General features: G+C 40.6%; 1 protein-coding gene across 3 annotated transcripts in view; it reads right to left on the bottom strand.

The window, feature by feature from the left end:
* The window catches only part of cadm4 (cell adhesion molecule 4), a 156,445-nt gene that overhangs the window by 25,761 nt on the left and 104,129 nt on the right, over positions 1–26,555 (bottom strand). The window contains exons 1-3 of one of the 3 annotated variants that reach the window (XM_072393923.1): positions 13,370–15,618; positions 6,291–6,437; positions 50–337 (exon numbers count right to left, since the gene is read on the bottom strand). In XM_072393923.1, the coding sequence (XP_072250024.1) occupies positions 50–337; positions 6,291–6,437; positions 13,370–13,526 (592 nt within the window). In that variant the 5' untranslated portion in view covers positions 13,527–15,618. Of the gene's footprint in view, positions 1–49; positions 338–6,290; positions 6,438–13,369; positions 15,619–26,555 lie in introns of those variants that run through there. The other 2 variants (XM_072393922.1, XM_072393921.1) reach the window with 2 other exon arrangements.

Raw genomic sequence — 26,555 nt, 5'->3', positions numbered from 1 at the left:
ATAACAATCTAACCATCCATCAGTCTAGCTGTCAGCTCTGTCCTTGTACCTGGTATCTCCCGGCCATTGCGCATCCAGCGCAGGGTGGCAGCTGGCTTGCTGCGCGGCGACACACAGGTGAGCTCCACCTCACCACCCTCCACGGCCTCCTGCTTCACCTCCACTGTGGGCGTCTCTGGGGGCACCAAAACGGAGAGCGTCGCCACCTGGTGGTGCGTGGAATCCGTGTAGAGCTGGCAGAAGTAGCCGCCCTCATCCGACACGCTGACGTTGGTCAGTGTAATGCGCACCAGCCGTGGCGTGAAGAGCACCATCTGGAAGCGCTCGTCCTTCAAGGCTGGAGTTGGGGGAAGATATGGGAGAAGGTCGAAGGAGGAGTGGGGATGAATGTGGGACAGAAGTAAAACAGCATGAGTTGGCATTGTTGAGGGGGAAGGAAGAGAAGAATGTAAATGGTGGTTGGACAGGAAGGAAGGGTGATGAAAATGACAAGGGAAACAAGACAGGATGTCAGTGATAGGAGGAGTGGCAAAAACAAGGAGAGGGTCTGTGAGTTTAACAATCACTGGGAGAAAACCCCTTTATCGGTCTATGTAAAGTGAGAGTTTGGACTAAAATCACAATGTAAAATATAAAAGTGCAAAGAAAAGGAAAAAACAAAAATGAAAAGATAAACTCCATACTTTAAAGCTTGAACTTTTTATCATTTTATTGGTTGGCTTTTGCCTACATTATTTTGCAAATTTGTGTCTAGATGGAAAGCATTTCAGGGAGTTGGTCACAAACTCACTTATTCAGCAGGATGGAAATTCTCCACAAGCAAAAACTGTTTGATTATTGGCAAAACAGTTTCCTCTGTGCAAGCTTAGATAGATGAACTGTCATTTTTTTCACCTCATTGCTCAGCCTAACATTGCATTTATGTTTAATATATTTATTTCCAGAAGCCCCCTTCATTGCCTGTTTTAATCAGTAATAAATATGCATTTGTACCACCAATGCTCTGATGTATGGTTAACAAATTAGGACTGGCAGATTGCAGGAGAGTTGATTTCAGTAAGTCAGCTTAAAACAATCTGCATGTCTGTGTCAATCTTCCAAAATTTTGTAATAACCCATACCAGCTGAAAGGCCTCTTTATGTGACTCAATCAATTGAGCGACTCAGCACCTCAGCTTTTTGGATTTCTATTGCATTTAAGTTAGGAAATGTGAGTCAAGAGGTGCATATCTTTTGGTTCTGCTGCTGTATGAAAGTAGTCCCGTCTGATCGAAAGTATTTTCCAAATAGAATTTTGCATTCTCGTAAACTAATTAATGTGTAGCTCTGAAAGTATGCACAATCCATGAAAATGTAGATTATTTTTTCCTGTTCAGGAAATACATCAAACAGCACAAGAGAACTATGGCTTGCATTAATTGAGGGGTAAGACATTTTCAGCTTTGGAATCAATTATTCACACTCCCCCAGACAGTTTGCTCTGTATTAGTGAACAGTGAACTTCTATCTAACAGCCAGTGTAGAGTTTCCATCATTTAATTTGTGACGTCAACGAATAGAATTGCTGAAGAAAAATGGCAAAACATAGGAGGAATTAGGGCTCTGAGCACCAAAGATGATTTACTATCCTGGTATTGATATAGCTGCTAAATCTAAAGCTTTGTTTGATGTAAAATGTTCAGAGAGAGTTTACAAAGTCTGACTCGATGGACCAGCTCCAGGCTGTACATTGATACTACATAACAGTCTTGATTCTCTCATTTCCAGATTGGAGGAAGTGTGTTGTTCATATTCCCAAGCACTGATTAGAGTATTCTACAATGTATTCATCCATTCTCTTTCACACGCTTTATTCCTCTGTAAGCCTGTTTCTAATTAGTGTCCAGATTTTTATTGCTCATCTTATTAGGTTTTAATCAGCATTGTTTTACTTGCCGTGAGGAACATAGCTATTTTGTGTGTTAGGCAAATAAAGCTAATTGTGCAAGCAAAAAAATATATATTTAGGAAAGCCATTAGAACGAGTGTTGCAGCCATTTGGGTCAGTAAAAGACAGGCTAAATACTATAGTTGTACATAGCAATTTAGAAATCAGCTTTCTAAATGTAACAATTGTAGCGCTGAACCTCAGACCTGTGAGCTACATTCTACCTCACTTCATTGTGCACAATGAAGAAAAAAGACACATTGTCAGGAAGAATGAGAAGAGGTGAGCATGCAACTATATTTCTTTTGTTACTAAAGAAAGAGTCAAGTCAATGGCAAGAAAAGTGCTGATAATAACAAATAATGCTAATAACAGTCTGTGGCTGACAGTGGCTCAATGTTCATAGATTTACATAAATACCTCCGAGGCTCACTTTGTATTGACTTAGCTGTGAAACATCCGTAACTCTCCGGCTCGGTTTTGTTCTGTCCCACTCTTGTCTCCTTTGTGTTGGATTTGGCTCACAGAGAAAATGGTAGACACTTCCCTTATGGAGTACCAGGCCACCTCTCAGTACAATTCACAACACAACAGAGACACTATATGATACAGATATTGTCTTTGTTGGTGTATGTGTGCTCCAGAGAGGGTGAGGTGGGTGAAGGAAGAACAAAAGAAATATACAAATAAAACTACATAATACAGAGAGCAGAATAGAGACAATATAGATAGAGACAAGTATTCACAGGGGAACAAGAGAGTGGCCTGGAGGGATGGAGATAGTCCACCCCTCCTGAAAGTACAACACCATAATCTCTCCACCTCACCCCACAAATTTCCCTCCACTCCACTAAATGGCAGAGGAGCATTGTTAGAGAGCTATTCCCCACAGATAGGTAAGTCTTTTTCTCTTCTCTGCACAAAATGGCAACTAAATGTCAGACTCCTGTTCTAGTCCAAGTTCACCTTTATTGTCCTGTCTCATTTGCATGCTGATGAGAGCTGGCAATATGAGGAGAAATAGAGAGATGGACGACTGAGGAGAAAGGCTCCATTTGGTTAGTTCCACTGCTCTGTTATAGCGAACTGCCCCTACTGTCACATAAAACACAACCTTGACTGGTTGTTTGCTGGCAAAACCAATTCACCGTACTTCCTGCAACAGTCCTGTTTGGGCAACTTGTGTGGAATAGGCCGACAACGTCCTCAGTTTGTAGTCTGGGTGGCAGATGGGTAATAGACAAGTGATCAAACAAACACGGGGTGGAGAGAGCCAGATTGAGCTGTAATTTACACTCCCAGAAAATGTCCCCATTGAGGCTTTTTGCTGCTTTCAGAAGCCAAATTAGTTGAGGATAGCCATCTATACTTTATACATTCCCTAAAATTTGGATAAGGACTATCCTTATTGTCTCTGTTGATGTGTATTTCTTAGCCCTCTGCCCTGTTTCTCGTTCTCCCCTTCTTTATATTCTTCTCATTTTCGCTTTCATTTTTGGCCTCACACCCCCTCTTCCTCCATGTTCTGATTAGTCTCCTCCATGTTTTCTGAAGGGTGCAACTCGATATCTCGAGGGAGAGCAGACAAGGCGGCTCTGTTTAAATACTTAATGGAACTTACGGTCATGCTGATCTGATAGAAATAGGTAGACAGTTGAAAATAAGATTCCCAGCTCAATGCAGCAACCTTAAATTCCCAATCGTGTCTGCTCAACAATAGAGGTGACTGACAATTAAGGGCAAAAAAGTGTGTAGAACAACAGTATTTCAGTGCTGCATTGGTGAAAAGTAGAACTGTAGGTGTGCAAATAATTAGTATTATTTTATCCTAATCCTGCCATTCTGTTCTGAAAATCTTCAATGATTTTTTTTTGTCAGATACTGTGAGGTAGTGTTGATTACTGAATCAAAAAATGACTAGACCATGGACCTTTCATGATTAGAAGGCTCAGATTTTCACATACTCACAGGCCTATCATGTGTTAATAAAAAATGACGGAGTTACAAGCAAAGGTGGATGTATGTTTTCAGTGGTGTTTGTGTAATTTGTTTGTCAGCACGACTGAGCAAAACCTACATGGACAAATATGAATTTTGCTTGACAGGTTGCGCATGAGCAAAACAAGAAATATCCAGATCCCTTTCATTAAGACTGAACATGGTGGAGCATGAACTCTCCCTAGTTTTATTTATGTTCTCTTCATAATCGCAAGGTTTACAAAGTTGTTTAAAGGTTTGCCCTAGGGTAAGCTAGTGATGTAAAGGTATTGCAAGAATTCACCTTTTAATGTGTTTCCATTATATCAAGGTTTAACTTAAATGTCAGCAACAGAACATCAGCTATTAATGCAGCACCAACTTATCATCTTTACATTAACACAAGTCCTTTCTTTTACCACCGTATGCATTTGAGATTATCTATCTACGTAGGACAGCACAGTAAAACTAAACAAATTTACTTAACATTTCACATGCTAGAAAGAAGGTTTAAATCTGTTTGAAACTGGTACTGGCATAAAAAACTTCAGATCAGATGCTCAGCCATGACCCAAACAGTAACTCTAATGAATTCCTTGATATTCAGCTTATATTGTGGCTGCCTGGTATACTATTCAGTTCGGGTCAATTAAATTGAATTCAAGGATGCTTGACTGACAGTTTAAAAAAAATATTGCCTAAGTAGCTGTAGCAGATTGAGACTGAAATAATAATGTGTGCGCTATGTTGGAGGTCAGGAGGTACAACAGGTTGAGTGAAGTTAGCTCACTAAAAAGGTATTTCTTTCTCTAAATAAAGATTGGTAAATTACCACTTGCAATTTAAACTGCAGAACAATACCTCTACAAATCATTAGCAAACTTTGAAGGACTAGTGAGGCACAAAAGAGACTTAATTCTCTGCTTTTTCGGAAGAGAGAAATAATATTTTTTGTATCTGCGTGTCCTGTGGTCAGGAGTTTGCTGAAAAGTACACTGAAAGGTGAGGATGTGCTTCCTCAAGGAGGTTTAAAGTTTCTGATTGGCAGTTCTGTCAAGCTGTTACTGGATTGATAAATATATTATATGATTAGGGAAATAAAACACCTCTATGCATAACATTACAATGTGTCCTGAAAAAACCCCAACCCTGTAGGAAGATTTGTGCTGCTTATTCCTTATTAGAAAAACAGTGTTCTTACAAGAGAGAGGTGATATGGTGGTTAGTAGAATTTTGATTTCATCAAGTTTGTATTCCAATATTTGCATCTTAACAGAATTCATAAAAAGGTAATCTAGAGTTTGATATTTCATTTATTTGCATTGACTAATTTATGCATTCTAAAATAATAGGATTACAAGTAAGAAAATCACAAGCGGGAGGGTTAAGACTGAGCAAGGGAGTGTTACAAACGTCAGTGGATTAGCACTACCTGCCTCCCCTTCCTTTATTCCTTATAAAGCATTTGTGTGCATGTAATCACTAACGGGGAGTGAAAGATTTGTCACTATGAAGGAAAACGTGTGGAGATGTATACAAATCAAAATTTAAACTGTATCCGTTTAGGGAACAAAGTAGGGAAAACATTATAATTGAACAATTTTTGAGCCTTTATCCTAAAACTGCACGTTTTGCTCTGTGGGCCAATGTTACCATTTCCGTCATGAGATCAGGTTTTACCCGAGCGTTGCTGCAACTCCTTGTGCATCCTTTAATTTTTGCTGCTCTCTCTTTGTAGGCTTTCTTTCATAGGGTACAGTAATGATTGGTCAGAAATGGCTAAGTGCAAGACAGCTATTAATATCTAGTTCTAGGTGTGCCAAACAGGTCAATAACTTAAGGTGTTCTAGCAGCCCTTACAGAAAATCTGGCAAAGGTAGCAACTTGCCACTGCCCTTAATTAGCAAGTAAAAAAAAAACAAAAAACATGTAATATTTGCATACCCCGAGGCCCTAAATGAAATCTGACTTCATTATAATACTGGCCACAATGATAATTTTCCATGAAGCTGCCTTTAAAAATCACAGTCAAGGTTATGCTCTAATGAAGACTGTAATAAGGTCTGATCTCATCAGTGGGGTTAACAGTGGATTAGGCAGAGAGCTTCAAACTATGCTGTTAAAACAGCTAGAGGAGCCACACTGTTAAGGGAGAGAGGAAGCCCATCTCTTGAATTAACTTGGCGGTTATCTGACTTTTTAATGTGAAATCTCTTTAAAGGCAAAGTGAGGATATTTGTTACAAGAATAATTTGTAAAATGTAAGTGTTGGTGAGTCAGAGCTAATGCATCTTAAAGGCGGTCTTTAAATGTCACTGGGGTCAAATGCATCATCACAGATGGATTAAGTTTGGCTGTGGGGGCTAACGTGCATACAGATACACACCTCGTGTGCCGTTGAAGAAAAGGGTCTGTCGGCGGGGATTCTGGATGACCACAATTGAGCCATCGTAGTTCTGCAGGCGACAGGAGATCTGAGCTGTGCCTCCCTCCAGGACTGTCACATTCTCTGCTTGCACTGCCTGACAACGGGCTGAGGGAGAAAAAAGGTGGATGTTAATATAGTGGTACAGAGGTTGGATGATGGAAAGGAAGAAACGAGGGAAAGAAGAAGATAGGAAAGTGTTGTGCTGTTGTGAATTTTCTTTAAAAAAAAGATCAGTTCACAGGACTCTTGAGATACAATCTTTCTAAATTAGGTAATTAAAGAATCCTTCATTTAGTCGCTTTTCATCATAGAGACATAACAAAGAAAGAAATGGAGAGGAGGAGGAAAAGAAAGGAGGAGACAGTGATGGAGAAAAAAGACTGAGAGGCAGGGGGATGGCACTGAAGGCCTCAACAAGTAAAAGAGAGTACTCATGAGTGATGCGTTCACATAATTATAATAGGGATGATTGTAATTACTGCTATTCATCTCTTACAGCGCAGAAACACTCACATACTAACAACCATATTGCTTCTAGCTTGCCAAACATAATGCATTGACACATGTTTGTGAAAGGCCACTGGCCTGTTGCTGTTCAGATACACACTACCATGCACACGGTTAAATAAAAATGTGAACTGACACAATCACTCCTGAATGGATCATTTGACTGCTGCTCTGATACTACCTGAGTGTGGATTAGTACTTTAATATATTATCTTCCAAAACCATGGTGGTGGCCTTGAATGCATATAACAAAAAATCTTAATGCCATTCATCATCCAGGTGCAAGCCAACCAATTGATTACACTCCATTATTCAAATGTAATAGCTCTTATTAGAAAGGCGGGATAATGCATCAGCTTCAGCTCTTGCAAATGGATTTGCTAACACACAAACATCTTTATGAACACATGCTCCACCTAAGTACTCACCTGGAAATGAAGATAGAGACAGAATCACACATTCATGCAGAGTGACAGCAACACTCACAGAAACTTTCTCACGTAATCTGTTCTACAAAGTTGTCTGGCCCCTAAGCACCACATTTTTAGACGAGGGGGCAGAGAAATAGCAGGGGGGCTTCTTTGATGTTGCTGAAAGCTCAATAGTTGGTAATGGGGAGACTGATTATGCTCTGATTGTTGCACCGTCTGTTTGTGGGTCTGGCTATTGATGTGACTCGGCTGAGTCTCAACTCCTGCTGTGTACAACGGACACAACGGGCACAACGGAGGGTTGTCCTTTGAATTCAAATCATTTGGGGGGAAATTAGTCACGTGGTTCCAGCCAGGGGTGGAATGTGATTGCTTTCAAGAGAGGATCAGCTTTCTGGCTTTCCCAAACTAGTATTTAACAATTTGCATCTCCATTTGCATTTCCCCCTTCCCTACTAAAGTGTTGGCCGCGGGGAGGGTTTAGAGAGAGAACATCAATACTGAAGTGCAATGATGAAGCAGGCAATGAGAAGAGCCAATAAAGGCGACAAGACTATATATATATATATATATATATACATTTGCTGCTGAGTCTAACAGTGTCTCTGAGCTCTGTAAAACACCTTCAGAAGGAGGGAAATGTTGTGAGAAAAACAGATGGTGGCTGCCATGGCAGGAGTCGCTGACTTGACTGCTTTGGGCCAAAATAAAGTCTATATCTGCAACCAAGCATATCCTAACCACTACTGTGTGTGTACAATAGGTGGGCATGTGCAGTGATTGGAAAATACTGAGGATGGCATATTGCAATTAAGCTACTTTGACATAATCTGATCCTTCAAACTTCATCCAAATCCAATTCTCTTCTTGATTTTAATCTCTTTTAATTAAATACTCAAAGCTTACGTATTCATCACATCAGGAGAAAACATGGAGACATGGTGGATATTGAACCGAGGACAGTTAGAATCCATGAGGGAATAAAGACAAAGGAGGCTCTAATACTCTGTGGAGCTGAGAAAAAAATTACAATTACCACTAATTGAAGTCATTATTGCTCCTATTCTCTGCATCAATATTGTGATTCATATCAAGGGCCATCAGGATCAGCCACCATCATCGCAATTATTTTTCTAATGGCTGTTAATGCTCAACACCATAGCAACTGGACTGGGCTATGCCTCCATTGTTTGAAGCAGTGCTAACAGTAATAGTGCCATGTTGAATCCTGACAAAGTCAGTCTAGTGTATGTGTGATTAGTGACCCATCAGAAACTACAAGACTTCAACAGGAGAGCAACTTATGAAAAAGAGAAAGTGGTCAAATGTTTATCTGAGATGATGTTAGAAAAACTAATTAGCTGTCCATTTGTTGTCCCATTTCTCCTGACAGTTACCACCCCTTCAAAGGAAATTATCTGCAGTGGGATGGCAGTAAAGCTCAAAGAAGAGCGACACCGGAAAAAAATTAAAAAGCATTAATGGCTTCTTCAGTCAGAAAAACTGACATCCGTAGCTGCCTGCTGAGAGATGTCACCCCAGAGCACCTGCTGGCTGCTGGTAGATGATCAGTGTGGGTGAAGAGAACAGAGGAATGAAGAGCTCTAACCAGGAAATCATAGCAGGGATTTAGGAAGTGATGGTTTGGATATAATAATGCAGCTGGTGGGGGCTGGCCAAATATATGAGTGATGACGCATATTCCTCTACTTCTGCTCATAACGCAGCTGGGTAAGGCACTTAAGTTTGACTATAGGTTTTATAGGCTGCTATTCACATCAAGGCCATGCGCCTGTGCCTCTGATCACCAGCATAGTACAACACACAGATGGAATAAAAGGGAGGGGGAGCAAATCAACCTCTCTGACAGAGGTATTAATCTCAGCCCCATTAAAATCTTTGCCCATAATAAAATACTCCACAAGCGTGGACTCATATTAAGAGAGAATGCCTAGAGCAATCAATATCATGGTAATGCACTGAAGGCTATGATCAACTGATAAATAAAACTAGAGGGAGAACACAAACAATCACTTCTCTCTCCAGCCAAGCGGGGGCAGTATTTCATAGCAGTGAGTTGGTGCCTTTCGTCAACTGATATGCCTCACAACCCTGGAAAAAAAAGGAGCCTTTATTTACTATGTCAATAGATGTCTCAGAGAGGTCATCATTTCAAAATAGATAAACAAATAAATAAATAATTGGCAAGCAAATTCATAAAACAAGGCCATTCAGGGGCCTATCCTAATGGTCTCGCAATGGGGTTGAACTATAAGCCAAGAGATCCAGGGGATAGAAAGAGAAAGTGGAGCAGGCTGAAGGGAGTTACAGCGAGTTAAAAGAGGGCGATTTGGGAGGCAGCCAGGTAGACTGCTGGCTCACCCTTGCTCACGGTAAATTCTAGAAACAACCTCACTGGTGCAGGGTTAGCAGACTGAATTACCACCTCGCTGTGCACTTACTGCTCCCTGTCCAAGAGTGGAGAAAAGTGAAAACGGAAACAAAAAACGTCAAGCCACATAAGAGATGAACTGTCTCTGTTTGCCCCAAACAAGCCCCCTTGTATCCTTGAATCAGTGCCGTCACCATCACCCTATTTATTATCTGCCATTATCTTTCGCTTGGATGTGGGCCAGGAACTGGTGTTTTCTTTGCATGCTGGCCACGGATTTCAGTAAGGAATCAATGCAAGAGACTACAATGGCTAACCCCTTATGTTGTTGCTGTTTTAATTAAAACAATAACAGCAGCTCAAACTTTCCATTCATTTGAGGTTGTCCACTGGCAACTTCTCCATCTCTTCCCATCTGGATGTACATTTTTTTCAGTTATCCCCCGAGTCTGTGAGGCGAGCCTGTTTTCACAGTATCGATGTAAATTGAGTTTGCAATGTTTATGTGTGTGTGTATGTATGAACACTTGCTCTAGGTTAATCATGGAATTTTGCTGTGTACTCACTCCATGAAATAGCTGACTTTGAGGTTCTTCCTTTCTATAACCCTCTCTGTAGACCTACAACTCCTTCCCAATTGCTCTACCCTCTTTCTCTTTTCCATCTAAAATTATCACTCCATCTCTCTGAGGGAGCCAGAACTCTGCCAATCAAAGAAAAATGCAAAGAGAAAAAATCTCCCTCTATAAGTAATGCTTAATCCTTTACAAATCTTGCTGTCATTTCTCTCATTACCTTCGTTCCGTCACATTTTCCTGTCCTTTTCTTTGCCCCCCCTATGCTTAGCCCTTCTTTTTGTTTTTTTAGAGTATCCCCCCATTTAGTCCCTCTACTCTCACTGCTTTCATATCTAATCTCATTCTTGCATCTGCCTCTTTCTCTTTTTTATTTAAACCCATAGTCTCTCCATCCATCTCCTCCCATCTTCTGCATGATCTTATTCCTTGATTTCTCCTGCCTCCTTCATCGTCCCTTCTCCTTTCTTCCTCTCTACTTCCTCCTAATCTCCCTTATCTTTTATTGCGTCGTTCATCATGCATCTTCATCCTAAAGGTCTTTTTTCCCCTCTTTTTCTCCTGGGCCTATGGAGAATTGTTTCAACTCTTCTCCCCCCCCCCGTTAGATGCCGTTTCCTCACCCCTGTCCCTCGTTTCTTTTCTTCCTCGATGTAGTTTTTCCTGCCCTTGCAATCGTTTCCTTTCAGACTGCAATACGCTTTCATTCCCCTTGCAATCTCTCTCATTCTTTCTCTTTTCGTGACTCAGTTGGAATCTTTTCTTGCCTCTCTGCTGGTTCTATCCGCACACTCTCCTTCGCTAAAGTGATTTGTTCTGCAGCTCAAGTCTGCAGCATAATCGTGCTGTTTTCATAGTGTGCTGGGACAGCGGAAGAAGGAAGGGAATGATGGGGGGGGCAAAGGAGTGAATGGGACAAGAGGACAAAACAAATGATTGGGGTGAGAAACTGAATTTAGCATTTTTCTCCCTCTTTAATCTTCTTCTCCACTTTGTTTTTTAATTGTCTATCATATAACGTAAGCCTCCTCTCTCTCTCTTTCTGTCTGTGTTTTTAGTGGGACCACCAAACCTTTTCTCCATAACCAACTGGTTTACTGTTAGCACTGCTAATCGGTAAAATATGCATGAAATGGTCTTATTTCACACTCAAACTCTCATTGGAAATAATTACTTTTATTTATTCACTTTTTATCCTTTAAAAAAAAAAATCTGATTTTGCTCCCTCGTAATACTGCCAATATCCTTTCCATCGACGTCTGTTGTCTTCTTCTCATCTCATTTACCCCTTGTCTTTCACTTCTAGCCTTCCTTTCCGCACTTCTCTCCTTTTGACCTTCACATCTTTATGTCTTTCCAGCCCTTCAGCGTATTTCAATCACCATGTCCCTCTCTTGCTTCATCCCCTCCATCTTCCATCCCCACTGCACTGTCTCTGTCTGAGCGCTCTCCTCTCCTCTTGTCCACCCATCCCATTACTCTCCCTGCTCTCACCTCTTCTTCTCCTTCACATCTTCCCATCTCTTTCATTTCTCCTCTCTAACCCCCTGATTTTCTCATCGCCAAAGCTGGTTAGCTCTGTCTACTGTGCATCGTTTCATTGTGTGGGTCTGTCACGGCCCCAACAACCCAGCGACAATGGCCGCTGCACACTACCCAACAGCGGCTTAAAGGAAATTTACAGGGCTATTACACAACGGCAACTACACTGGAGATTTACCACAGCCAAAAGCATTGGTCTTAACACCCCTTCAAAATCCACCACATGGCTGCCTTCCCTTTGGTGTGTACATGTTGTGCACATGATGTGTTGGATGATGATGGGTGTGTGATAAAAAATGGACAGATGCATGCACAAATTTAACATCAAGAGTGTGTGAATGTGTGTACTTGTATGAAATGAAGTTGTGCACGAGAGAGCATATGAGCGTGCACATTCAAGGCCAAACAAAACTGTCCTACTGGCATGTATTACATAACCAAGCTGACTGCCAAGAAACAAACTCACTCGTTCTCCCTTATTCCCCAACTGTCACCCCCATCCAGCATTAACACAAAAAAGCAGTGAACTGAGATTTTGGCAAAGAGGAAAATACACTGAAATGTTTACCAGCAGGGGCAAAAAGAAAAGAAAACCCCTGTATTGAATACATATACATAATAAAAACAGGAGGAATTAATATCAATATCACTCCAGTTCTGCTTTTTCTCTTCTTTGTGTTCAATCAATCTTATGACTCTTCCTTTAATTTCTCCACCCTATGCAACTCCCTCTGAGGCCTTGTCTCTTGTTTTATCTTTGTACCAATTCCCTCCATCTCTGTCTTTCTCCCATACACACACAGAATGCACTGTTCTCCATCTCTGTCTCACTTTCTCTTTTTTTCTGCCTCAGCTGCTTCCTCCTTCACATACACACAGCGCTATCTGGCCAAACGCTTCCTTCCTTCTGTCAGTCTATTTCTTCTTTAATATATATTGGTCTCTTGCACTTCACTTTTCCACCTCATTCTCTCTCTATTTAACAATTTATCTACTTGGTTCATTATGTCACTCCCTATCGAAAAAGTCAGACTTTCTTTTATTCTGTTTTCATTTGTTGATATTTCACTTTGGTCCATCCATCCCATCTCTATCCATGTCGAGTCTCCTTTCATCTCCTGGCAACAAAATTCACTCCTGTCTTCATCTCTTCTGTGGACTTAATTTTAATGACTTTTTCTGGCTTAATTACAAGCATTTTGAATTAATCTGAAGCTCTCATATCAATATTCCATCATGAGCTGTCACCTTTTGGTCACTCAGCTAAATCTCCTTCTGTATCACTTTACACTATTGTTAACACATTCACAACTGTGTTGTCTTTTTATATACAAGAAAATAGCACATTTACAGGATTGAGATGTATACCTGCAGGGAGTTTCATATAAAAGAACAAAGAGTTTGTGATTACACTAAATTGCCATATCCGGACTATAATATGAAACAAGTGAGTGAATACTGTCTTTGTTCCCCTGACTCATTTGGTGTGCACTGACACCTGAGTTTCCCTGCTAGAATCAATGCTGCATATCTAATTTAAATTGTGTGTATGTATGCACGTGTTTGCAAGAGCATGTGTGCACGACTTACGAGTGATGCAGAGCAGGACCAGGACCAGGCTGCGCAGGGCCAAAGAGAAGGGGGCAGGAAGGAGGCGGCAGAGGACAGAGCTTCGGACAAGCTTCATTGTGTATTGAAAAGTTGTGTGTGTAAGTGTGAGCTTGAATGTGTGTGTGGCTGTGCACATTTGATCAATGGCTCCTCTGTGACCCTGCCTGCACTGCCACAGACAAACTAGTCCACACACACACACATGCACTCTGGTTTGTTCTCAACTGCAATGCTGCAGACACGTGCAGACTGCTCGGCTTAACTTTCGTGCAGTGAGACACAAGTTGTTGTTTAAGGGCAACGCTTGAAGAAAGACCTCTTATGTTGTGCACACATGCAATGAAACTGCTTTCGCTGCAGAGTCAAATAGGAATGACTTGTAGTGGGGGCTTGCACCCAATAACAGAAGTTTGGTCAGAGCTCTTGCTGACAACAGAACTAGTACTTTAGACACTATATCACAAGACACACAGAGATGAACTTAGAGTAGCAGTTCCTCTGTTGGCTGCAGCAGATTGTGCTGCTTTGAAATCAGTGCAGATACGTATTGTTGTAAATCTATATAATGCGGAAGCTTTGATGCTACAAGGTCATACAGGAGTTCAATTCCATTTAATCAAAACAAACTGCGATGGGCTGATTTATTTTTCCTTAACCACTCTGCTCTGAGCCACCAAAAACCAAATCCCACATGTCCAAACCAGCAACACTGTTTTCTGTTCCAACAATGGCAGCTATGTAAATAAAACAATCAAAGACAACTTAAGTATATTTCCACAGACTGTACACTCAGAGTCAATGCCAATTCTGAGCAGAAAGGGCCCAAACAATCAGCTATACACTTGACTACAACAGCAGATAGAATGCTTGTCTTCTACAGGTTAAACTCTTCTGCACTGAGGATTGGAAAACGCTATATTTCAGTCTGATAAAGTCTGAAAAAAAATATCTTTTAAAGTTGGGCCAAGTTATCTATACAGGTATGCAGGTAAGTTTCCAAATAAAGTTACTCACATTGCTGTGCCCTCAAGGACAGACACATCTGGGACAACAATCTTCATTCTCAAACATATTGTATTCAATGAGTCGGACAAGGTTTCCAATACTTTTCACCCAAAAAAAATCAGCAGGCAGTAGTCAGTGCTCCTTTAAGCTATAACCAAACCGACCAGACCTCCACAGAGACTGAGACACTATCTTACTGCAATTCATTCGGAGATAGCTGAAGTAAAAAAAAAATCTATCAAGTTTGATTGCTGCTCTGTAAAGACAGAGATGGAAAGTGATCATCCTGTGTAAAATAGCCAAGTTGCAATGGGTTCAGCTAACTGCAGTCAGGTACTTTAGTTTCAGATACTACATATTTTTGTCTGTCATTTCACCCCACAGGAATCCAATATTCGCTTGAATGCTAGGACTTTGTCAATACTCTATCATGTGCACACTGTAGCATGAATGGACAGTTATTGTACATGGTAATTTTAGACTCCTCAGAATAATCACAGGTTATCAGACAATATAATCATGCAGTATCGACCTGCCTAAGTCTTTCTATTCAACATGGTCCACCGGGTGCTCTCCAGATTTACACTTACTCATATACACTGATCTGAATGTTGTTGGTCTGCGGGAGCGTGTTGTTCCGTTGTGTGTGTGTGTGTAAATGCAGGCGTGAGTGGGCTTTGAGTGTAGAACAAAGCGTGACGAGCTGCACTACACACCTCACTGAGCACTATCTGATGGAATAAAATGCGGCTGTCATCCTTACGTTATCCTTACACGCTGCCTGCTCACTCTCCGCGTCTTTGCCACTGCAAACACAATGAGCTCTAATGGCAATGACCGTTGACACGTCTGGCAAAGCCAAAAGCGTATCAACACAAGTCTTCCACCACAGTGCCTACTTCATCGTTCAACAAGCTGAGGCTAAGAAAAATTACTCTGTGTTGGTGTACACCAGCAGCTCGGGTCTGGCTGGACTAAGGCCTGGAATCAGACGGACAGAACCAAAATGTGTACGTTTGCTCAAACTGATGTCCTCAGTTTGTGTTTAATTTATCCGTCCCAGCCTCCTCTCTTTGTCCTCTTCTTTCAATCCTCCAGTTCGTAGCAGCTTGTTAGTTCCCACAAATTTATCCGTGTTTTGTTTCTCTTCATCCCTGCTGATCTACAACAACTCTTAGAATCCCAGTGTGTGAACGCCGACGATCACATCCATCTGTCCGTTTTCTGTCCTTTACTTGTTTATATAAGCCTGGTCTCCCTCCCTTTGCTTAAAAAGTGTGTGTGTGCGTCAGTGTGGGATCAGTGTCTGCATATTTTGCATCCTATTTTGTGAAGGTTAGAGAGTGTTTTTTTGTGGATGGAATCAGTGACAATGGTTGTCTTTCAGGTCAACAAACAGTGGCAGTGTGTGTGTGCATGTGAATGTGTTTGACTGTCTAGTGTTGACTGAAGCAGACTGTACATTTGGCTGAATGTTTGCCTCTTTCACTATCTACTACCCATTAATTTATCCACGCAGACACACAAAGAGGCATCATAGTGCCTCTTTATGTTAAATGGACAGTTTTATGGCTGCGGGGATGCACACAGCTCTGTACATGTTTGCGTCTTTTGTACTTCAGAGAGGATCCAGCAAATAAAGCAGAAACGAACATGACTATGACTTTACGAGTTATGCTGATGCGAACCTGGCCCATTAAAAGGTATCTGCTCCATATTTTTATAGTGATGAAAGAGAAATCATTGCTCACAGCTAGACCAACCTGTCAGCACATTTTGCATCAACACATCGTGCATAATGCAATTCCTTTGTTCAAGCTCATTTCCACATGTACTATCATTACTGTTATTGGCAATAAAACTGGCAATACAAAGCCAATAGTAGAAGCTTACTACACTGGGCTCTGTGTCTATGACTTTCATTATCCTGTAAAATGCGAAAGGCAACACAGTTTTGCTTTTATACTCACACCTCTGCTTGTACTTAATCAGCTGATCATAAACTATCTGTTCTAATTTGCCACAAGCTGTATTTACAAGCATCTTTACGCATTCGATCTGAAACATTCTATTCCCTATTACCACATCAAATAAAGTCAAATGAATTCATCAAGTACTTTTAACAGATTAGGATCATAGTACTAGCAACAAGTAGCAACAACGAACATAATTACAGTCAAAAAGAAGAAGACATTGCAAATCATAGCACAACTGGTGAGTATGTGTGTATTTGTATATCTGAGAAGTCCCTGTGTGGGTAACCCCCTGATGGGTGTATTTGTTTTTGTAGCACTGTGTGCGGAAGGAAAGGAAGTAATGGTAAATTGTGTCCCCTATCCCCTTTCCTCTTTTTACTCTCCCTCTCTTTCTCATCCAAATCAAATTTTTAATGGGCTTCATTGGTGCCACCGTGGAATAAGTGTTGCCAAAGCACTTAAGGGGCTTAAGTCAGCAGCGTGCGGAAAATATTAAGCACTCAAACAGCCTTACAAGGATCCCTGCCTGCTTAAGTATGCCGAGGAGGTCGTGCCAACATTTAATACCAATGGTATTAAAGCACTCCAACAAGAGAGAGGAACAGAAATATAGATACATACAATGTGTGCCGCAACTGGGAGCAGATGGAAAGAGATGAAGGCTTATTGGAAGAATGGAAAGAAGTTGTAAACGCATGGGAAGGCAAGGGATGGTTTGAGGGATGCAACAGGGGGCGAGGAAAATAATGAAACTAATGACAAAGGAGAGAATGGGAAAGTGACATGAAGTGGTGAGACAGTTGGAGAGAGGAAGAGGAGAGGATGAAATAAAAGAAAAAGAAACAAGCAGTGTAGCGGAGGGGAGATACGAGGGAATTGGGCCAAGGTGTGGGAGGTAAGGGTTGATGGGATAGCTGTGAACCAGCAGCGGAGGGCTAATGCAGAGATTCTATCGGGAGGCTTATCCAAGATTAAATTTCTCTTTGTCCTTAAGGCGCTTCTTGGGTTAGCGGAAGTGTCGAATTTATTTCTTATGTGTCCCTTGAGGTTGTTGTAGGCAAGTGGGTTGGAAGAATGTGTGTGTGTATGTGCACAAGGTTGTGTGAGTGGTGGTGATGGTGAGGGGGGGTGGATGGAGCTACATATGTGTCTGAGTAGGCAAGAATCTTGAGAGTTTATTAGCTGGCAAAGAATGAAGGAGGGCATATGATCCTGAAAGGTAATGATAAATCAAATGAACATCTCCTCAAGGGGTGTTTCAGCATCAGTGAACATCCAAGTATTAGCCTGGTAATATCCATGAAGGCATGTGAAAGCTTACATATAGATTTCAAGACAAATTCATATTCACAGTGCAGCAAATACTGCCATTTTTTCAAACTCAGAAGAATTTCCAAGATACAAGCAAAGCTTCCTTGGGAGTTGATCCAATAATGTACCAGCCACAGTAATATTTTTCACCAGGAGCAATTTCTGACAAATTCCATATGAGGAGAGGCTAATGATAGTGGCGTAAAGAGAAAAAAAAGATTTTCTATTTTAGAGACTTCGACTTGACTCCCATGTGAGACTGTTGTGTTTTCACATAAGCTTAAACAGGTCAAAAAACACAGTAATATCCAATATATGGAAAGTGATTGCCTTTCGGTCTGAAATGGCTCTGGCAAGTGATGGAAACACGACACCAGTGTATGTGATTTTCACTGAGAATGAAGGAGCCATGACATCTCACATGGAAGATTTGACACTGGGACAACAACAATGGGATGAGAATGACTGCTGTAAGCTCACTCCCAGTCTCACTGTGTTGGGCTGAAACCTGCAGTCCAGTCTAAAATGATAACATTTTTTTCATGGCTTTGTAGTTATAGCCTTGTAGGTTGTAACCAGCAGTAGCCCTCAGAGGATTCTGGGTAAATGAGAAACCACTATCAGTGGGGAAAAAAAAAAGAAATTATTTGGCTGGCTTTAATGAGATGCTTTTGTTTAAAAAAAAAAAACTTTTTTAAAATATGTTACTTTTGGTTTAAAAATGGTGCAGTTTGGACTTCAGGTACTTTGGTTTGAGTCCCACGAGACACATTTTTCTGTTTTTCATTCACTTTCTGTTTGGTTAGGTTAGGTTGAAGCAGTAAAACTTAACAAGATAGTAAGAGGTCCCGAGAAATATCTGACATGTGGGGTGGGACGGAAGGCTTGATATTCATTAATTTAGATTGTGTATGTTCTGAATGATTTCAGGTTGCATTCCGCATTCACATGCAAAGTCAGTCTCTCCTGGGCCCCAGCTTTCATTCTACACTCATTTTTTCTGATTTCATGTTTGTCTGGGTGACTTGGTGTTATTAACTTGCCCAGAGCCATGCACCTAGCTAATCCAGCTCCTTCTTGATCTCTCTAATTAGAAAAGCCACAGCCTCTCAATCTATTGGCGCAGTCAGTGACTGCATTTTCTTGAGGAACAACTCCGGCTCACCTCATGCTCCTGGGCAACAGAATCAATACGGACCAACCATTTAGATTGCTTTCGAGTGTCACAACCTGTCTCACTTCACACAATTTAAGATTACGAAGTTTGATTTCCTGTGTTATCACCACTTACTGACAGTGGAGTCTTGCAACCAAATAAAAGTCAATATTGTTCTCAACATTACAGGCAAATATGAACATGTAACAGATATTATTAGTTTGATCTTTAATTCACAACTGATTTTCTAACCTCTAGGTTTTGTCTTTACTAAGCTGAACATTTAAAATCACTTTCTGGCAAACAGCAGACTTGGTCTTTTTACAGTGTCACCTTCAGAGACACTGTATATATCCTATTATCAATCCTACCCTATTATGCATTTATCATGCATACTGTGAATTAAAAGGGACAATTTTAGTTCATTTTTCTCCCGCCAGGCAAAAAACTGAGCTTGCATTTTAGCACAACACACACAACACCGAAGTGAAAGCCTGCTGAGACTGAAGATGGTAAATGATATCGATAGCCAGAACAAGTGTACTTGACAAAGCCAGCTGAGGCTTAGTGCTTTAGAAAAAAAATGCTCTCCTTTCATATAATTCATTGCACACAATTCTCTTGTGAGAACGAGACAGCAGTTATTTTAAAACAAATAAACAAAAACAAAAATGTATTCATAAAACTTGGAAAACTTAAAGAAGTATCACATACAATTGTGACCCAGATTTGCAGTTTCAATAAACACAGACAAAACACTCCAGTGGACAAAAATTAGAGGAAATTCGAGGCAAAAATGCCAAAGACTCTTACTGTCAATAAATGCTTTGATCTTTTTTGATGCTTTTTGAACAATTGACACCACACACAGAAACATATCATCACTAACTGAAAAATCTTTTAACATACTTCATACAGAATCTAATGCTACCTTGCTAACAGTTCACTATATACAGAAGAGCCGCGTGGTCTGTTGTGCAGTCCTAACAATACACTGTCCAGCTGGTCTCAGAATTATCCAATTTTAGGACAATCAAATTTTTATGCATGAGCAGCGAGATAGTTCTAACTATTTGCAAAGATCACAATAACACAGATATGTGATGACTGTGGAATTTCCTGACCATGAGTTAAAAAATATGTTTTAATAATATTTGGTGAAAGGGGAACTCCGGTATTTTTAAACCTAGACCTTATTTCTGGCATGAAATACGTTCATCTACTCATCGAGAACAGTTTGGTGAAAGTTGGCGTCCTTCGGAAGCTATTTAGATAACTTGCGATCCATATAACGGGGCAGGGACGATGTAGCCTCTAAATAAGGCATTATCTGTCTTTATTTCACCAATACTTTAAGACGAATGAATGAACGAACGTTCTCCCAGTAGAGGTGTGTGTAGAATTCCCTCCATTAGCTCTCCTATAGCTGCAAGTAGCCACATAACAGTAGCTATGTGCTAACAGAGCAATAATAAGCGTTCGTTCATTCACTCGTCTTAAAGTATTGGTGAAATAAAGACAGATAATGCCTTATTTAGAGGCTGCATCGTCCCTGCCCCGTTCACTCCGTTATATGGATCGTGAGTTATCTAAATAGCTTCCGAAGGATGCCGACTTTCGCCAAACTGTTCTCGGTGAGTAGATAAACGTATTTCAAGCCAGAAATAGTGTAAAAATACCGGAGTTACCCTTTAATTCTTGCTTGAGACAGAAGCATAGAGAGCCAGTACAACAGAGTAGCCTTTATCCGTGAACCATAAAGTGCGCTATACTTGATTCACAGATTTGAACTTCTCAGGTCAACAAATTACAGGAAAAATATTGTTAAAAACTAACAATGCCTTTTTCAAAATGTAGTCTACAACCTAATTTCCTTCAAAATGAGCCATCCTGTGTGCTGACCAATTCCACCAGCCTCTACATGCAGCTGACTAAGATGAGAGCAAGGAGACAGTCTACAAGGAGCAGCAGAGAAAGAGATACATCTTCTATCTCTCATCCATCCATCCAACCATACTCTATAGTCTCTTTATCCAATTCAGGGTCACAGCAGAATTGGAGCCTATCCCACTTGCTATTGGGTGAGAGGCAGGGTAAACCCTGGACAGGTTGTCAGTCTATCACAGAGCTGCCATCTGTCATGTTATATGGAATGGGATAGTGAAATTCAGTTTCAATTGGATTTTATTTGCCCACAAAAGCAGTCCAGTAAGGTGGAGCACTTAATTTTTGTTTTTTGAGAGAGAGGGAGAGAGAGAGAGAGAGAGAGAGAGAGAGAGAGAGAAAGAGAGAGAGAAAGAGCCTGTAACCCGATCCAGTATTTTAACAGTAAATATTTTATCATGAATACATTCAATATATATCATCTATTTTTTTCTGTTAAAGATATTAGAAGGCCAAACTTTGAAGAAATGTAATTCACGCATCACAATAATCTTGTAAAGTTATATTTGTAACATAATACTGATAAAGTAGTATTATTCTTTGAGAAATCAAGGCAACGTTTAAATTTAAGTAAATCCTGCACTGCAAATGCAAAATGTTCTCATAGACTGCATGCATCTACCTTGCTTTAGCTAAAGTGTCATGACAACTTAAGAATTATTTTGTTGCTGTGTTTAAAAATGGAAAGTCCTTGAGAAAGGTCAGAGCAAGATTGTGGTTTTTGTGGTCGAACGTTTAATAAGTCAGCAGCAAAGATCAAGCACAAGATGGGATGTATCAACTTTTTGCAGGCTACAATAAAACTAGAAGCAACACAACAGCTTAGAGGACAGAAAAGCTAATCTCTGGTGTCCTGTGCTAACCTCCTTCAACTATGCTAAATAACAAAGTCAGACTTCATCAAATTTTGCTGTAAAAGATGTGACAAAAAGCAAACTTGCAGGTATTTTGTCGGAGGTAACATTGTGAACGACAAGTTAATGAGTTTGACAAGGATCTGAAAAATACCAGGAAATATCCTTTCTAACAAAACAGAGCTGTCTGGAAACCTGATTTAGACTAATTTTCTGAAAGCTACCTTTAATTTTAAGTGGTAAAAATTGAAGTGCATTTGTGGAAAGTTAACATAGCAGTTTCACAAATTATTGTATGTAAGAAAAGGGTTTCAGAGGAGTCTTGGTAGTGCAAATAATATCTATAACACTAGCATTCAGGAAAGATACAGCAGGAATTCGGATAGCTGCAGGTTTTCTCATTTGCTCAGATAAAGGGAACTGCTGGATATAAGGTGTTAGACTTTATAGGCCATCAAGGCTGGAAGGTTTTCTAACTTAGACATGACACTTGCTGCTCCGGGCTCTTGCTGTTTTCATGCACTGATAAAAAGATCCACAGTTTAAGTTAGAGAATGCATTACAGGCATATTTTATGCATCACCATGCAAGTCCTCCCCCATTGGGATGCAACAAAATGCAAAACTTAGTCATCCCTTATTGAAAAAGATGAATGCAAACAGTGCTACCTGCCAAGTTGAGAACGTAGTGTCGGAGCTTCCTAACGAGTGTGTATGTGTGTGCTGTGAGCCACATGCTACACAACTACCTGCTGGGAGTAACACTCATTATCCATGCGGCATCGCACCTTCCAGTGACAGGCTACCACTCTCTGCTCACTGTTTTCTCTGCTGCCGTGCATGTGTCAGTCTTTCATTGTGCTCCTGGTGCATGTTCTAACATTTGTGTGTTACCAGAGAGCAATTTTCTCCTGTTCTCTGATGTATGCATGTCTGACAAATAGTTGTCACTGTGTCTGTGTGTATGTGCAACAGCTCTTTTCTTGATCTTTACTTTTCGGTGGCAGGCATGTGATATGTTATTGATGTTCATTTCAGCTTGCCAAGGCCAAAGATTATAATGTTTCATTTTTGTGCGCTCTGCAGGGGGACGTTAAATATATTGCAGTGTGTATCTGTAGCTGCAAGGAGGTTGCTGTCGTAACATAAGGTGGGTGATTAGAATTGAGCAGCTATGGGCTACCTCACTGGAGAGAGCCCTGCCAACTGTCTTGCCCCCATTCCGCCAATTTATAAATGCCTAACAATTGGATAATTTTGCCCTTGCATGATATAATCTTTCCTTTCACCCAGAGCCTCAATGGAACCCTTTATGGCTTTTTATCACATCTGTCTTACCCTTCCTTCATCTCTTCTCTTCCTAACTCAGTCATTTTCTTTCTCAACCCCTCCCACCTTGTCTCTCGCTCTCCCTGCGAGTGCCGTCTGCCTCTGTTGCATTTTTCTGAACCTTTTCCTCACTTTCCTCTTCTCTCGCTCTGACCTTACAGAGGCTCTTTCCAGTGGAGTCATTCCCGTTACTCTTTCCCCCTTTGTCTTCTTTCTCTTTCTCTCTAGGGGAAAATCACACACTCATCAGTTTGCCGGCTCTGCTCCTGACGAGCGGGCTCACAAGGAGAATATTAACGAAGCTCCTCAGCCAATTAACACCTAAAGCACATAACAACCTTAAGTGCCAGCAGACGCACCCATGTGCGTGAGCCTACGCTGACCCACGCACGAGTATGCTGCACTGGTGAAAAAAAAAACACACTTCTGCCTGAAAACACTTACAGAAAATTACACAAATTGGCTGCCACATGCAATCTAGTGTGAACTACTAGGAAAAATGCTCACACAAACCTACACACACATGCTCACACTATACACTAATAGAGAGTGCTGATGAGTGTGGGTGTATAAGGAGGGAGACATTTATAGTAGCAAGGGGAAGTAATATAGATAAGGTGATTCAAACAAAGTGATGAGCAGCACAGAGCCAGAGGAAGAGCAGAAGGGAGAAGAAGGTGCGAGGAAAAGATCGCAAGCAGGGGCGAGAAAGACAGATTTATGGGCTGTGAAGAAAGGCATGAAGAAAAGGGGGTAAATCGAAGCTAGAAGGTTAACACGGCTTGGCTACACCTGACATGGCTAATGCTAATTTGAACTGTTAAGCGGTGTAGACACACACACAAACACTGGACACTGACATACACTCACTTGTCTTTCCCTGGACAACACAATGCATAAAACATAGTGTTAGACGGGGCATTAGCAGTGAACTTTTACACATACACACACACTCTCACACACACACATATTTCTGGACACAAGTGGGGCAGTATCCTCGCATGCATAAAACATGGTGAGAGACAGCAAGAGCAAGGGGCATGAGGGAGATAGGAAGAACAAGTGCGAATGGACAAAAAGCGTATGGTAATGACCCGGATAACGAAAGCCAGCCGCAAGGGGTGGAGAGTCAGTGAAAGTGTGAGAGAGGGGTGAGGGTGAATGTGATAAAGTCATGGCAAGAAGGGAGAGAGGGAAACTTTCCTCATGGCCTGCTGCTCTTGGATCAAACAGCGTGCAAATGAAAAATGGAGATGAAATAATTAGACAGGCTGACTAGAAGCGCTCATCTAAATATGTAAATGCACTTAATTTTGCTTTGATTTGCTCCACTGCTTCCCTATCACGCTCCTACTTTCCTTTCCTCTTTTCATTCTTTCCCTCTCATGGATTTACATTCTGGCATCTTCAGATTTTTCCAGCTCTCTTCTCCTACTCTCTATCACAAACTTGTGATATCACAAGCTCTTCTCTTTCTTTGTCTTTGTTGGATCTGTTCTGTCTCTGTATATAAAAGCTATAGTATGTTAATCCACCAAAGGTATGTGCACTCAATTATTCTCTATAGAGTAAGAGAGAGCTTGTTTAATTAGCTCATTCACGCCTGTCTGCCTATGTGATGGAAAGTGCAAGTTGCACTTTCCAACAACATGCATGAACACTGTAAATAATATTTGTTGTAAATGATAAGCTAACATATTTTCATCTCAGTCTTAATGCAATGCCATCATGCTTTAAAGGGTAGTGTATAACCTTAGGGGACTACTGTGGGCAGCAAACAAAACAAACACAACCATAACCACAAGAGAAACCTAAGGTGCAGCTCATATAGCTCTATCACTGATGAAAAAAGTCTTTCGTTCACATGACTCCAGGCGTGCTCGACAGCCAGTAGCTGACTCTGTATACGGGGCCTTACAGACCTGACTGTAAAGACGGTTTTTGATAATTTTTGAGTATAAATACTATATATATATATATATATATGTAAAAATATACAGGCAAGAAGAATATAAACCAGTCATGTGTCAGAATATTAACCAGCAAACTTCATCAGCACCTTTGAGAAGCCTCTGGACAATTACTTCTTCTATTAACAGATTGGCTCATTAGGTAACTATCAAGACTTTGTACAAGGGTGTTAGCTGGGTAAAGTCTATACAATGTTAGGTCCAACTGATTCAAACATATATACTTTTTCAGAAACAGCTTCTCTGTAGGATATGCACCTACACCAAAATTAAAGCTTTGTGCAAACACTGTTTTAGGAGTACTACTTCACAACCACAGAGGACAGGATGGATGTCTATAACCACACAATACAGTTAAGATGAGCATTGTACTAACTCCCACCTAAATGTCCCTATTAAAGCAGAAAATCAGACACCCATGTCATAGTTTATTCTGAATACTGAGCCCTTTGTTACATTGTATTATTTCACACATCTTTCATTTTTTCATGGTCGAACACCTCACAAATACTGTTATGATTAAAAATATTGGGCATGAATTCTTAAAATGACTGATTTCTGCACCTTGTAAATAAAACTGCAAGCAAAACACTGTGAAATGAAAATCTCCCTTAATTCAATATTCTCCTTGAACTCTAACAACTACTATTTTCAGTGCATGTTGACTGAGCATGTTATTAAATCAAATTTTAAGATGGCACCAATAACATTTTCACTGTCATTCATATTTGCAGAGGTTTCCCTTAAAACAAAGATTTCAACTTAAATGTGATGACAGCATCTAGAGGGATCAATGAAAAATGAAAATCTAAGTGAGTTTGGACGTGCTTTTATAAGAGCTATATAGCTTTTATAAGAGTCACCATGGACAAAGACAGCTGTCCCTCTTAAAGCCAGTTTGTCAGAGTGCTCGAGCTCTTGCATTAGTCTTTCTTACTTTCATCAGCGGTGTCCTCTTCTCTTCAGTCCAGCTTGTACCAAACATCTCTCACTGGGACACTCACTTACGGCTCTGACAAGGTGACTCCGACAGCAGTCCCTCTGATTCCTTTGTTCCCCCTCTTCCTTTCTTTTTGCTCACAGTTGTCTCTTCTAAAAATGTCAATGTCTTTCTTGGCCTATTTTTATCAGTAAATGAAATAACAATCACAGTACTCTGAGTATTCATTTGCAAGACTGCAGCTTTATTTACTTTGAGACTTTTGATCTCTGAACGTCATAATAGCCTGTTGACTCACAGGGAAATTCTAGAATCTCAGTGAAAGGACTAAAGATATTTTATAACAAAGCAAAAGCATAAAGTTAGAAAATCTTTTTTATATTGCTGTCTGATAGAAGACTGTTTGACTCAGTGGACTGTTGGGATACTGCTGTTCCTGTGTGTGTATTGGGGGTTTTAATGAAGTTTCTACTGCTTTATTACTCTGTACAGCACTTTAAACTGCTTTTATGAGAAAGTGCATCTACCCACTTTGAACATCCCTCAGCTTAAATAATCACATAAGACAAATGATGATAGATGCAGACAAATTACTACCTCACTAATTGTTACACACACAATGGGGCTACCAATGGTGGTTTGAGTCCCTAGTTGATAAATATACCACGGTAATGGCCGCTG

This window comes from Leuresthes tenuis, unplaced genomic scaffold (assembly GCF_036924035.1).
Source record: "Leuresthes tenuis unplaced genomic scaffold, fLeuTen1.0.hap1 SCAF_10, whole genome shotgun sequence".
NCBI classification, from domain to species: domain Eukaryota; kingdom Metazoa; phylum Chordata; class Actinopteri; order Atheriniformes; family Atherinopsidae; genus Leuresthes; species Leuresthes tenuis.
This window is presented reverse-complemented; position numbering and strand designations above follow the sequence as displayed.